This window comes from Gymnoscopelus braueri (genome assembly GCF_963280865.1).
Source record: "Gymnoscopelus braueri genome assembly, chromosome: 15".
Classification (NCBI taxonomy): domain Eukaryota; kingdom Metazoa; phylum Chordata; class Actinopteri; order Myctophiformes; family Myctophidae; genus Gymnoscopelus; species Gymnoscopelus braueri.
In genome coordinates, this window is record NC_137620.1 from 9,130,046 (window position 1) to 9,145,583 (window position 15,538).

Sequence of the window (15,538 nt, forward strand, 5' to 3'; positions counted from 1 at the left end):
CTTGCACGCCGGTGACACACAACAAAAATAGATCTATTAGTTCACAGCATGTGGGCTTGTAGATTGGCCATTTTCGGTAGTCGACACGGTGGCATTACGCTTTAACAAGGTACACATTCACACTGATGGTGGAGGCGACCGCGCCAGGCACCAAGTGTCGGTGTCTTGCTGGGACTTGCTCAAAGGCACTTCGACACACAGCCAGGAAGAGGTAGTTGTACGACAAATAATGTATTTTCCAAATGTTGGCCTATAATGCCATACGTCTTTGCTGTGTTTCAGGGACAGTCCCGTGGTGCAGGGTAACTCCATCCTGGCTCTGAGTGGACTGGCTGCTGTCGTGGCCAAATATGAGAAGAACCTCCCCCTGGACCCAGACGGCAGCCTGGGGGTGAGAGAGAGACACACCACATCCAGTGTTGCCATGTCTGCTTATAATTTTTTTCTGTGAAGTTGCTTGTAAATATTGGTTAGTTGCGTTTTTTGGGGCTTGTTTCTAACGTGTACTTGCTTATTTAGGCTCGTTTCCAATTGTTTTTATTTATTATTTAAACCCGTGGTTCTCAAATATTTTCATGAAAATGTTTTGTGCCACAGGGGAGCATTTGTGTTGTTAGAATGTTTAAAAAAAATATTCAGAATATTCCACATTTTATTGCAAACGTTTTTGAAAATAGCAGATCTACAAGCTCACATTGCTTTTGTCAAATGGTATTGTTCTGGCACTTGGAGTGGAGCATCACAAAATGAAACGCCGGATGTCTGGGTTGCGCAGGGCTAAAGTTATTGCCCATCACCCTGTCATGTTTTGTTTCTCACACGGTGTCAGTATGTATCCCTGTTGACATGTCTTGCTGTGACTCGCATGGGTTTTATTTCCTACATTAAGAGTGTTTTGCTGTGCAGGTGGGTCCAGAGATCGTCCCCACGTCCAGCTGGTTGTCCATGGTGTTGGACACTCTGCTCAGTGTTATCAACAGCAGCTACAAGGCCAGAGGACAAGTCTTCCCTTGGTTCATACATGTAAATGTCACAATTCCTCTGACTTTGGTCCAACATTTCGTTCTCTCCTTGTGTCCCTATTTTTCACTGTTTTCACAAAAAAAAAGTTGATATAAAGGTGCTAGATATAGTAACTAGTCTAAATTTGTATATAGGTTGAAGACGAGAATGATGTTGTTTGAGAAATAATATAGCCATAGTCCAACTTTTGGTTCATTGAATCATAATAGTGTATAATCTGTTGCATTGCGCTAGATCCGTGGTTCGAAACGCTTTAGCTCGAGACCTAGAAAATAAATTCGATGTCTCCCCGGGACCCAAACTAGTTAGAATAGCCGTTCTACAAGCTCACAACAGCAGTTGTGAGCTTGTAGATCAGCTATTTTCGCTACTTGTTTTAATTTTTTATTGAACATTTTGTTCAACAATGTTTGGGGGAGAAACAAAAACATATACGGTAATGTATATTATGGGTGTGACGATACATTTTAACAGCGATACGATACGCATCACTATACATGGTTGACGATATGATACATGGACGATATTGGTTCATTCATTGCGATACGATACGATTCAATGATTTAAAACCGATACAGTAACTACTTAACAAAGAAATTAAATCTGTGTGAAACGTGTGAATAGCGCAGGTTTTTTAAGGGAAACATTTATTATTATGGATATAAATAAGTAAACACAGTGATTCTTGACATGAACACAGAGAATACACACATTTATCGATAGACCAAGTGTATATGCATATGCAATGAAAAAGTAATTAAACCCCTCTTTTTCTTTTTTTCAAAAAATTGCTAAATACAACGAACAAGTACTTGTCCATACAATCGATTATTGCATTGCAAAACGATTTGATACAGATTATTTGCATTGAAAAAAAAGATACGATACGAAGTCAAACGATACGATATGTTGCTGTTTAAATATAGATATACTTCGATTGTTGAAATTAAAATCAATGCACCCCTAATATACAGTATATATATATATATATATTTATATTTCTTTATATGTATATATATTTTTTTTTATGTAGGAAAAGACAAAAAGGGATATTTACTCACCATCCATAAAACATTCCTCATACTGTGTCCTCTTTCCCTTTCAATGCATCTCTTTAACGGTCAATCTAACACCCCTCCTCAGCGCTCTTACTCGGGCGAGAACACGGCGAGCGCCATCGCCCGCTCCTGCGCCGCCCTGGCGCTGTCCCTGGTGGTGCCCATGCTGGTCAGCTGGCACAGGGAGGGCGTGGCGGAGGTTCTGACCACGCTGCGGGCCGGCCTGCCGGGCCAGCCCACCGCCGATGACTCCCAGGCCGTCCAGTTCCACTCCGGCCTGGCCCTGGGCATGGTGCTGTCCGGGCTGCACCAGGAACGACTCAGGTAACATGCCTCAGCTCAGCGCTCAGCGTTTCCGAGCGTTTTTTACTAACCTTTGAAAAATAATAGATCGTAGTCAAATTATTGGCTTAGGAATGCGACAAAAAACAAATCTTCATGAATGAATGGGGTGTGTAAGGCCCTGTTTACACTGTCAGCCAAATCCAGCCTGAATTTAGCCTGAATCATCTGTGCCATATCCAGATTGGAATCCGATTTGGTTTAGGAAGTCTGAACAGAGACAGTTTACAGTTTAGGCATTTAGCAGACGCTAAAGACAGGTCACATGGAATCTGATTTTTACAAATCCGACTTGAGCCACATTCAGAGGTGGTTTCAAATCGGATTCAAATCTGATTCCTAAAGATGCGACTCAGTCTGAACGCAGTAACCTGATCGAACCACCCAAGTTCACATATCAAACTGTCCAAAATGTCACTTGCAGCACGATCCGAGCGCCACTGACGTAATTACAGAGTGTGAGAATTGATTTAGAGTTTACGAGAGCACAAGAGGTGTACAAAACGTTTTGTAAAAAAAGTTTTACAGAAGAAATGGCGACCAGCATTCAGTGGACAGACGGAGAAATTCAATGTCTCCTAGCACTTTGGGGGGATGCCTCAGTAAGCGAAACTTGTAGGAATGTACAGGAACAAGGTAATATATGAAGACATATCTCGCGGCATGGCAGAAAATGGGTTTACAAGGTCCTATCTGCAGTGTCAGAGGAAAAATCACACCCAGTGTGAAGTGGGCGGTGTGGTCATCACAGTGGTCATCATAGTGATGGAAGCTCACTTCCCAAAAAAATGGATTTTTGGAAGTGCATAATCCTATTTATAGGTTATTAATGTCATCATGTGTCTCACTAGCCAATCACAGTGCTGAATAGAGTCAGCCAATAAAGTCAGCCAATCACAGTACAGGAAAGTGGGCCAATCACAGTGCAGGAAACTAATACTAATGAGGTGTCCCAACCCCACTTATAGGGGCGGCTACACCGCCCAAAAAAAGGAATTTGAAGAACACATACAGTATAAAGAGATATAAAAGTCACGACGCCTACGTCGTTACCACGGTAACGAAAGCAGATATGTCGACGCAGGGCGGCTTTGGGTTGACGTTGTTTAAATCACTCTGAACACACAGATCTGTGACAGATCAGATCTGGTCACTTGCAAATGCAGTGTGAACAGTCGGGCCAAAAGATCAGATTTGAGAAATAAATCGGATTTGACTGGATGTGACTGCAGTCTAAACGAGGCCTAATTGATAGAAAATTTGTATTATTTGGGGTGAACTACTCCTTTAAAACCACACTCGAAACCCACCTTTTCAGACTCGCATTCCCTACCTAATCCAAAACCCCGTTTTCTACCTTCTATTTATTTATTTTGTATTTGTTTTAACTATTTTATTTTCCTAATAGTTGCTTTTATTTTGTTTCTGTCTTTTTGTAAAAGCGTCTTTGAGTATTTTGAAAAGCTCTATATCAATTGTATGTACGTATTATTATTATTATTATATCAATATGAACTTGAATCTCCATATTTCATCCTTTTATGATTTTTTTCTTTCTTCATAAATGATTGCCCTATTTTATGCTTTGTCATATATCAGTGTCGCATTTAAGTAGCCGGAAATAGACGATCTACAAGCCAACAACGCATTGTGAGCTTGTAGGTCTGCTATTTTTGCAAATTTTTTAACACGCTCGCCCTAAAACAAGGATGCCAGGATCAAAGTGGTTCAACGGCATTTCTACGATGGGCGTTTAATGTATTGGTTCTCAAAGTGGGGTCCGGGGACCCATAGGGGTCCTTGGGGGGGCACAAGGGGGTCCCCAGCAAAATTAGTTAATATAACGTTTCAAAATGTAGCTATTCAAAAATGGCAGATCTACACCAAGTGCCGCGCTATAAGCTTGTAGATCTGCTTTTTTTGAAAAATCCCTGGCACAGATATTTTTTGAGATGGGGGGGGGGGGGGTCCTCAGCTCAAATACATTTCATTTTGCGGGGTCCTTGACATGAACAAGTTTGAGAACCACTGGTTTAAATGGTTGTGACCTTCCCCCCCCCCCCCTCTCCTCCTCGTCGTCCAGTGAGGTCTCGGCTCAGAAGGACGCTGACCTCCTGACCAGTTCTCTGGACAGTCTGGAGTCCTGCTCCTTCAACTCCAGCCTGGAATACAAGTCAGTATTACTGCAGCAGTTGGTTGTCTTTTTAGATGAGGTAGAGTCGGCCTGTCACAATTATTACATAATTGTTTAATCGCAATTATTTTTGCATAATCGTCATAATCGTTTCCATGTTGAAAAATGTTCACATATTTTCAAACATTTTCCAGAAATGGCAGATCTACAAGCTTACAACGCATCGCGCGTTGTACGCTTGCAGATCAGCTATTTTACGTATTTTTTTAAGTAGTTGCGAACGCAGCGGAGCCTCCGCGCAAGTGGAGCTTACTATGAAACCGTGCTCGGCTTGTGTGTGTGTCCGTCTGTCTGTCCGTCTGTCTGTGTGCAGTATTGTGTGCACTGCCTGCACCGCCTGTGTGCAGCCGCCAGAGTGCGCCAGAGTGCACTACAGTGTGGCTGAAATCCGCCTGCCCCTGCACTACAGTGTGGCTGAAATCCGCCTGCCCCTGGGTGACTAATTACACTCCTCTTGAGAGAAATATAGCAGCTACAGTAAAAAATAACACATCTAAAAGCATCTAGACGAGTTCAGCTATTGGGATATCTAAGAATTCCATGTCATTTGTGCATATTTCAGGCCGGATGGCAAGTTGAAAGCGTTCGCTTCCCGCGTTCGCGCGTCTTACTTGTATAAATTATAAAATTATTAATTATTTTTTAATTATTTCTTTATATATTTCAGTTATGTCATATCTGCTCTGTGCAATTTTTGTTTACGAAGCCTAATAAGGCTAACGGAAATGTAATTTGTATTCATACAGTATTATGTTCCAATGCTCAATGCCAAAAACACAACTAAAGGGATATTTCGCTTTCAAATAAAATAAACATTAAAATTATATATAAAAAATAAATTAAAAAGGTTATAAAATTATATATAAAAAATAAATTCAAAAGGTTATGTAAAAATCACGGCCCCCTCACGCATTAGAAGGACATTCTAATGCGTCTTTTTAATGTTTATTTTATTTGAAAGTGAAATATCCCTTTAAATCTTTAATCGCGATTATTTGTATGACAAATAATCGTCAACTTAAATGTTATAATCGTGACAGCCCTATGTGAGAGACATTCCTAACGTCCCACTCGTGTGTGTGTGTGTGTGTGTGTGTGTGTGTGTGTGTGTGGTCTCTCAGTGCGGGCTGCGTTCTGGGCTTGGGCCTGGTAATGGGGACCCTGTGCAGCAGTGGTCTGGCTGAACACAGGGGCCGCGTGGCCCTCATGCTGGACAAGCTGCTGGACAGCCTGCGGGACAGCAGTGGACAGGGACGCATGCTACAGGAGGTGTGAACAAACCCCACCCACCAACCAACCATCCAACCCGAACCTACAGTATAGTGATTCCCAAGCCAGTTGTGTTTTTTTTGGGGGGGAGCGCTTGTTTTGGTTCACTCAACATCCCTGCACATGTAAAAGGTCTAACAACAAAATGCATGTTTTTTTTTTATTTATCACTTAACAACAAGGCAGATGGATCCTGGGAACTCCTCAGGATCCCCCTGTCAGAGCTGGCTAACGTTGTCAGGGAAAGGGAAAGGGAGGTCTGATTATAGCTCTGCGACCTGACTTTGGATAAGTGGCTTAATTAGGAACGCATCTGTGTCATTTTAAGATTTCTTTGGCTATTCAAAAATAACAGACATACAAACAAGCTCATAGCACAGCACCGAGTGCAGCTTGTAGATCTGCTATTTTTGGAAAAATCTTGAACATTTGCGCAAATCTTTGAATAGATCTTTTTTTAAAGCCAACATTGTAAATCAAATCTTTGCTTCTGGAGGTCCCTGGAACAAAACATCTTAAAAATGTTTGCTTTAAAAAATGTATATTCAAAGATTTGCACACATTTTCACGATTTTTCAAAAATAACAGAACAGAGATGCGTTCCCGGATTGAAATGGGTTAACATAATTGTAAATCATCATCATTGTAACTTCTAATGACAACAGGGATGATGTTCAATTGAAACCGATTTCACAGATTTTCATAGTGTCACATTACTTCTGCTTTAACCACTTGTGTGTGCCTACGGTATTTTCAAACATACACCCATGTGTGCAGGTGTTGTCCTACTCCGTGGCGTGCGTGGGCGTCTCTGCCTTCAGAGGAGGCCTGGTCGACGCCACCAAGGCCGAGGACGTCATGAACACACTGCGCAGCCTGACAGAGGACAACCAGCAGGTCAGTTGTGGACGTTTACTGGGGAGATATGAGTTGGAGTATAGTTATGTGTGTACCTGCTTAAGTCATACTACATAACTTCGATTAACTTTTAGCGACCCACTTTATATAGGCTCATTGGTAGAGAAACTGAGAAAGTGTGTGTGTGTATGCGTGTGACTTGCGTGTTTGCGTAGACTCCAGGCTTCTCCCTGGCTCTGGGCCTGGTGGTGCACGGCCTGGCTGCCTGTGGTCACGGGAAGGCGGAGGACATCCACCCTCGACTGCTGGCCGCCTGGATCAAGATCCTGCTGGCTGAGGTACTGTACTACCTTCTTTTAAAGGCACATCCACAATGGTAATCACTCAGCCACAGGACCAACTCAAGATCAGTTTTTAGTTTAGTTAATTTATTTCAATCCACATCAACAGTATCACAAAACATAACACACTGTAATCCAATAATTCATTCTGGTTGATCGAAAAGGCATAGACTGAAGCTCAAAGCTTATTTATGCCTATCCTTTATACCTGTTGGTTAACTTCATTTATAAAGTTCATATTGAAAACACTCAAAATATTCCGTAATTACATTCAAGACTACTTACGTTGTTCGTAATAATCGAACACTCGAACATATTCAATATTTACATTCATGACTTCATACTTATACACACTATTACACACAGATATACACCCGAATGTGTGCATATACCCATATACACGCATTCTAATAATACCGTATATGTGCCAACACTACCACCATTATACCTAACCCCTCAATCCATCGATTAACTAGTTATTACATATTATGTTAACATGTTATACCGAGCAGGCAACACTCCCTAATCCTTATATATTATCATATATATATATAATATGATATATATATATAAATAGAATCTGTTACACCCTATATAATTATTAGAATTATATACTGTATCAAATGTATTTTTTCCATAAATCCCTTAATTATCATGTCTATATTTCTCCAAAAGAATCTGATTGAACTGTTTTTTTAAATATTGTATTATATTTTGTGTTGGACATCCTCCGGTAAACCATTCCATAACTTCACTCCACTGACAGATATGCACATGTTCTTCAGAGTTGAGATGTTTCAAATTCAACTTCAGCATCATAAAGAATAGCATCCGCCGTCCACACACCATTAGACTTGCTCACACTATTGCTCGATCGCAAGATCAACGTTTACCTTAACACTTTACCTGCCAATCACGAGTATAACCGTTGATGAAAAATACACCCGTTTACTGCCAAAAAAATCCATCCACGAGTATAACCGTTTAAAAAAAAAAAAGAAAAAAAAAGTTTTTTTTTTTTTTGTCTTTTTTTTTTTCAATTTATCCACACAGAACCAGAGATATCACGATCCAAAGATTTCTAGCTCCATTCACTCCTTGGTTAACTTATTACTTTAAAATCCTGTATCTCGGCTCCTTAAAAAAAAAAAATTAAACACTGGCACTGGGGGAAGTAAAATAAAAAAAACCCTCTGGCAGGGAATGTGTTAAGGCAGTGGTTCCCAACCTTTCTCGTACGATGAGTAGCGAAAATAGCTGATCTACAAGCTCACAACAAGGGATCATTGTGACACGTTGTGAGCTGTTAGATCTGCTTTTACATTGGTTATTTTAGGTATTTCTTTGGACTACTTCCAAACAGACAAGACTAGTAGCATTGTTTCATTCATCTTAAAGTTGCATTGATCAGTGTGTGATCTAATGCAAGATTTCCACACACTCACTCGTAACACAAGTGTCCCTTGTTTTGCACGTACCAACAAAATCTAAATGTTGCTATTTACGCCTGTTGTCTCACTACTGGTAGTGTAAGGCAGTAATTAACTGTGTCTGTGACATCATTTTGAGAGGGTGCAACATTAATCCTAAAGTGTGTGCAGTAGTGGAATCTAAAGGGTGTATCGATAACATTTTTATAAAAAACAGGGAAATGGTGAACCTCATGCAACAGTAGGTGTTGTAAAAGTGCGACCTCTGGTGGCTGAATGTTGTCTAGTACCCCTTCATTAAAACAAAAGGCTGTTGTGAAGACTTTAGGTTTATAATAAATGAGTTTGAATGCCGTGCAGAAGTATAGATTTTGAATGCTGATATCAGTCAACGGACGAATGTGAGCTGGCTGTGTTCAGTGGTGGAAAGTAACTATGTACATGTACTCAAGTGCTCTACTTTTTTGAGGTATTTGTACTTTACTTGAGTATTTCCAATTTCCAATACTTTTACTTCTACTCCACTACATCTCAGAGGCAAATATTGTACTTTTACTCCACTACATTTATTTGAAAACTTTAGTTACTAGTTACTTTTCAGATATAAATTATGATATTATGAAACATACATTAACCACTTTAGCCGTATTTTATACGTAGGCTATTTGAAAATAGCAGATCTACAAGCTCACAACGCGTCTGTAGATCTGCTATTTTCAAACATTTTAGTACTTTTACTTTTGGTACTTAAAGTACATTTTGATGCCAATACTTTTGTACTTTCACTCAAGTAATTTTTTAATTCTGGACTTTTACTTGTAACGGAGTATTTCTATATTGCAGTATTGATACTTTTACTTAAGTAAAGAAATTGAGTACTTTTTCCACCACTGGCTGTGTTCCAGTTCATCCCACAGACAGATGGATGTGTTCCAGTGTGTGTGTGTTGAGTGTACAGTGACTTTGAGTGTGTGTGTGTGTTTCAGGGCTGCCCCACCATGCAGCGTCTGGCTGCTGTCAACGGTCTGGTTGCGCTGGTGGGATCAGAGAGCTACGTCATTCAGGTAACACTGAGCTCTTTAACCCAAAACTTATGTTTGCTATGCTATATTGAGCTTGTAGATCTGCTATTTTTGAAAAATCGTGACACACACACACACTCATGTATATAGCTAAAATAGAAAATGACACAGATGCTTTCCCGGTTCTAATGGGTTTAAGTGGGGGCCCGCCGCCAGGGACAAGGGGGGCCAGTTGGAAAAGAGGAAAAACTAAACAAACAAACAAACAAAAACATATCTATAAGATATATATATATATATATATATGTATATTTTCTTTTACCAATTTCATATTGGGGGGGGGGGGCAGGCTATGGTTACATGGGGGTCCTTGGCATCGAAAGGCTTCTGAAGCCCTGACATAGTTTAGTCAGGACAGCTTTATTATGTCCGCCCCAAGGTGGCACCAGCACCACAGCCAGTCAGTCAGTCAGGATCATGACACATGATTTGTCTGTGTTTTGATGCGTCACTTTTATACTGTATGTATATACAGGCTGGGTTTATAGTGAATTGTTACTTAATCAGTTATAAATAAATACATACAAATTATAAATAAATAAATATAAATATATATATATATTTTTTTAAATTACGGATCTACCAGGTAAGCTTGTGGATTACCTGGATATCTATATCTGATATTGATTTAAAAAAGAAAATGTTTTTATTCAAATCGATAATTTTGTATAATCCATTCAGTTGATTAGTTTGATTAACCGTTGCACCTGTAGTGTGTTGTATTCTCTGATCACTTTGATTTGTGTTGTGTGTGTGTGTGTGTGTGTCTCCTATAGCTGAAGACTGAGACAGAGCTGTCTGCTCAGCAGCAAGGCAGACTCAACGAGGTCATCAGATCCATGACACAAGTACATAATACACCTTCTACCTTAACTGTTAACCCTAACCCAACACTCCTGAGGCGATTCTTAAAAATGTTTTCTAAATCCTAACAGTTTTTTGAAAAAAATCTAAAAACTTTTTTTAAATATTTTTCAAAAATAGCAGATCTACAAGCTCATAGCGCGGCACTCGGTGCCGCGCTATGAGCTTGTATATCTGCTATTTTTGAATAGCCAAAGAAATCTAAAGTGACACAGATGCGTTCCAGGTCTTAATGGGTTAAGCCCACATAGTAACACCCATTTTTAGGGGTCGCAAGTAAATATCCCTTTTTGTATCCATCAATTTGATTTAACTAGTCCATACCAGGGGATTGTGCGCATCCAAACTATATGCAGGCTTTTGGGTTATCGGTTTTAATGACCAATCAATGACAAGAAAAGTCATTTTACAAGGTTTTAAAGAAAACAAATCCCATGTTATTTCTCAGTTTAGGAAGTGCTGTTTTTGTTATTAGATTTAGTCCCGGTTTGTAGCTTTAACCACTTTGTACGGACCTCAGTTAGCACTTTATTGGTGCAGTCTTTTTTTCCCTGTACACCAAATGTCTTTGCCGAAAATAGCAGATCTAGAAGCTCACAACGGCTCGTGTTGGGAGGCGTTGTGAGCTTGTGGATCTGCTATTTTACCCCCAGAATAGGGATGCGAGGTCTGAAGTGGTTAATGTGTCCTGTGTCTCCTGTGTCTCCTGTGTCTCTTGTGTCTCTTGTGTCTCTTGTGTCTCCTGTGTCTCCGGTATAGATCATAACGTTCTCAGGAGCCATAGGGCTGCAGTCCAACAGTGCCTGTCTGGTGGGACACCTGCATTTGGCCCACATGACCTGCAGCCACAGCCACACAGCAGGTGAGAACACAGTGACACCTTCTGGCAAAGAATGAGAACTCATCTCTTTTGGTTTGACCACTTTTCTTATAGAGCAGGGGTGTCAAAACTGTCGGTCGAATGCTCCTCCTGAAAAGGGGTCCGATCTGGCCCTCCAGGAGAGAGCAGAGCGAACCCATTCATCAGCTAAAATGTTATGCTGTTCAATATATGTTTTTGTTTCATCGCTTCCAATTTCAGTTTTGTATCCCGTATCGGTGTATTCTGTGTGAGTTCCCACTCCTGATTGGATGAAATTGTTATCCCAACCTGAACATTTATTTTCTGTTCATTAAAGACCTGGAGAGACAGGCAGACCCCTCTTACTGAGCAAACACAATATTAGACCCATTTAACACTTCATTGTATTACCTTGACATGTTTTATTTTATCCTTCCTGCGTTGCCCCGTCCCTCTCTCAGTTCCTCAGGACTTCAGTTACCTTCCAGAGAAGAGCGTCATCAGAGCCATCATCGACCACGTCTCAGAGGCCGGGAAGAAAGGTCTGCGCTTACAATCACATTAGAAGAAACACAGGGCCTTGTTTGCAGCCCTTCAACCACCTTATGTACTTTGTCGTTCTTCCTTCTTTGAAGACTGCATCCCCGCTGACATTTCCAATCCGACGATCGCCACACGACACTATCGTATGATCAATAGGGCTTAAGCTGTTAGGGGCCGTCCACACCAAGCATGGTATCACTATAATGACGGCTAACGTTAATGATGCGAGCAACCACACTTAACCCATTAAGGCCTGAGGGCCTATTCTACAAAAATGTATGTCTTCTAAATCCTAACAGTTTTTTTTTTTTAACTTGTGTTACTATGTCAGTGGCTCTCAGACTCTTTCATGTCAAGGACCCAAAAATGTATATGTATTTGGCCACGGACCCCCATCTCAAAATATGTTGTTCCAGGGACCCCCAGAAGCAAAGATTTGAGTTACAAATGTTCGTTAAAAAATATATATATTCAAAGATTTGCACACATTTTGTAACAATTTCTCAAAAATAGCAGATCTACAAGCTCATAGCGCGGCACTCGGTGCCGCGCTATGAGCTTGTATATCTGCTATTTTTGAATAGCCCAAAGTGTAAAATAATGCCGCTGTAAGCGGTGGTGCTAAGCATGCACTACACTCTCCAGCTGTACGGAGTGCAGAGGCAGAACGAGAAAACCAGAAGCGTTTTACTTCACAAAAATTCTGCAAAGACAAGACGATGCCACCGCTTGGGGAGTCATATGGCTCTCTCTTTGGATTGATATATCATCTATCCTTGACTATCCTCTCTCTCTCTCATACCCTTGACCACCCAGGTCCAGAATTTGCCCACCCAGGCGTGGTGAAGGTTGCCCTGGCGTGCCTGGCATCGGTGGGGGCCAGTTTCCAGTACCCGCCAGTCAACTGGAGCGCCATCCTGTCGCCACTCATGAGACTCAACTTCGGTAAGACCACTGTAGAGAGTCCTCAGTTGATCCTTTAACCCATTTAGAAGAATCTGTGTCATTTTTAGATTTATCTGGCTATTAACTCTCTCAGTGCCAATGAAATAAAAAAATATGTTCATACTGTGCCAGCAATTTTTTTTAAGTAAAAAAAAAAGTGCTCAGGAGCCGAGATACAGCCAAGTACAAACAAGAAGTGAATGGAGCAGCAAATCTTCTGATCACAATATCTTGGGTTCTGAACATTATTTAAAAAAAAACATTTTAAATCGTTAGAATGTGTGCAAATCTTTGAATATATATATATATATTTTTTTTAAAGCAAACATTTGTAACTCAAATCTTTGCTTCTGGGGATTCCACAAATGTCTTCTAAATCCTAACTTCTATATCAGTGGTTCTCAAACCTTTTCATGTCAAGGACCCCCAAAATTATATGTATTTGGCCGCAGACCCCCCAAGTGACTTCTCTTACTTGCGCAAAGAGATATCCTGCCTCAATTATATAATTTTTTTGAGCATGCATCTTATTTATATCATCTCTGTCGGGTGGAAACCTCATATGTCCAAAACTGTCACTTTTCAATAACAAAAGCAGCAGATCTACAAGCTCGAAAAGCGTCGTTTCGAGCTTGTAGATCTGCTACTTTTGATACTTTTGTGTGACGCTGTAGTATGGTCAAGTAGGTCGTTAATTTATGAAAAACACAAAGTTAGAATATGCAGATAAGAGGTTTCTGCCCCACAGAAATGATGCTGATGTCCTTTTATCTAACCTTTTCCTTTGTTCCTTTCCATTTTGTCGTGACCATATTTTGTAACTGTGAATCATATTGGAGCATGTACGAAACATTATCTCACCCTCTCCGTTCGATCTGTAAACTAGTGAGGTGACAGTAAATTAGAAGTAGACGTTGTCACCATGTGTTTAATGTCCTCCCTTCACAGGACAGGACACGCAGCATCAGTGTGCGGTGCTGGCGGCGAGCCAGGTGCAGACGTCCCAGAGTGCATCACTCTTCCTTGGCTCGTGGCTGGCCCCTCCCCTCGTCCACAGTCTCAGCGTGAGTCCTGCTGTTTTCATCACATGTGCCCCAAAATGATATGTATTTGGCCGCGGACCCCCATCTCAAAATATTTAGTTCCAGGGACCCCCAGAAGCAAAGATTTGAGTAACAAATATTCCCTTTATAAATATATATATATTGAAATATTTGCACAAATGTTCAAGATTTTTCAAAAATAGCAGATCTACAAGCTCATAGCACGGCACTCGGTGCCCCGATGTGAGCTTGTAGATCTGCTATTTTTTTATAGCCAAAGTATAAAATATGATTAAAGTGGTAACACAGATGTGGCCGCTGTCAGTTGTGTTGTTGTTTGTTTACTGTCTAATTGAAGCACAAATATTTTAAACACATTAACCCTGGAATCTACTGTATATTTTTTATGAAAAAGATGATCAAAATGTAAAAATGTAAAAAGCGAAAAAAAAAATTATAGAAAAAAATCTAAAGATTTAAAAAACAAATTAAGATAAAAAGGAATGCAAAGAAATTCTAAACTAGATAAAATAGCCTCTTTACAACTTCACAACGCGTCTACTCGCAACGTGTTCTGAGGTGGTTGAGTGGCTATTTTCGCAGCGCGATTCCGGCTTACAATGGAATTTGATTTGATAATTGTCTCTGCCAGGCCGAAAGGCATGGCGAGAGAGTATGTTTTACCCTCTGTCCGTCCGTCCGTCCGTCCGTCCGTCCGTTAGAAGCTAATCTCTGGCACCGTTGGCCCGGCCGCTGCGAAACTGTGCACACACACTCCCTGGATGCCAATTCAGAACCTCTGGCCCAAATTTTTCAGATTGGCCTGTTATAGCGCCACCAGGAGGCCGATATGTGCAACACACATTTATTGATACTACTCCTACAGATTTTGTCCAAACATCACACAAATCGGTGCACAGTATCTCTATAGTCATGTGATCAACACGGATTTATCAAATTTATATCGTGATTGCCTAAGATTGGCTTCCAAAGTTTGCAGGATTGGTCCGTTTTGAACAAAATGCCTCAAATCATGAACGCAGCTTGCGATTTCCGTGAAATTTCACACACTCATTTCTATTAGGCCGAGGAAGAAATGCCACCCTGTTCACATTGGCCTGTTATAGCGCCACCAGCAAGTCTAATTTTGCAAAACCAGTTTTTGGAACAAAATGCCTCAAATCATGAATGCAGTGTCCGATTGCAGTGAAAAGCCCTTGAACAAATGGCACCCTTTTCACATTGGCCTATTATAGCGCCACCAGGAGGCCACAATAACGTACCTGTCCTGGCGGAGACCTGTGCTCCGAGGAGCACTTTTTCTATTTTTTTTCCTTTTTCCTTTTGAAAATGTTAGACTATATCAAGCCGTCTGTAAACCCAAGTATCAATCCTCTCTCCCCCATGGCACACACTATGTCCCCGTACCTCCAGTACGAGACGCGGGGCCGCCTGTACGAGACTCTGTCGGCGTGGATGAAACACGTGTCGGAGGACAAGCTGCAGGTGTTCGTGGAGAGCCTGGGCGTCGGCCACTTCCAGGAGGACGTGCGGGCCCAGCGGGGGTCCCTGTGCCGGGCCCTGCTGAGGGGCCTGGCCCAGGCCATGGCTCTGCCCAACCCCCCCAGCACCTGCTGGGCCGTCCTCCGCTCCACCGCGGAGAAGATCTTCACCCTGCTGCCCGACCGCATACAGGTACAATAAT

General features: G+C 41.2%; 1 protein-coding gene across 1 annotated transcript in view; it reads left to right on the plus strand.

Moving 5' to 3' along the window:
• focad (focadhesin) overlaps window positions 1–15,538 on the plus strand; it is a 110,195-nt gene that overhangs the window by 86,235 nt on the left and 8,422 nt on the right. The window contains exons 25-38 of the mRNA XM_080451202.1: window positions 283–391; window positions 907–1,023; window positions 2,167–2,405; window positions 4,507–4,596; window positions 5,739–5,886; window positions 6,664–6,783; window positions 6,960–7,082; window positions 9,502–9,579; window positions 10,374–10,445; window positions 11,221–11,323; window positions 11,764–11,844; window positions 12,662–12,790; window positions 13,739–13,854; window positions 15,268–15,528. Of these exons, the coding sequence (XP_080307328.1) occupies window positions 283–391; window positions 907–1,023; window positions 2,167–2,405; window positions 4,507–4,596; window positions 5,739–5,886; window positions 6,664–6,783; window positions 6,960–7,082; window positions 9,502–9,579; window positions 10,374–10,445; window positions 11,221–11,323; window positions 11,764–11,844; window positions 12,662–12,790; window positions 13,739–13,854; window positions 15,268–15,528 (1,786 nt within the window). The remainder of the gene's footprint in view (window positions 1–282; window positions 392–906; window positions 1,024–2,166; window positions 2,406–4,506; window positions 4,597–5,738; window positions 5,887–6,663; window positions 6,784–6,959; window positions 7,083–9,501; window positions 9,580–10,373; window positions 10,446–11,220; window positions 11,324–11,763; window positions 11,845–12,661; window positions 12,791–13,738; window positions 13,855–15,267; window positions 15,529–15,538) is intronic.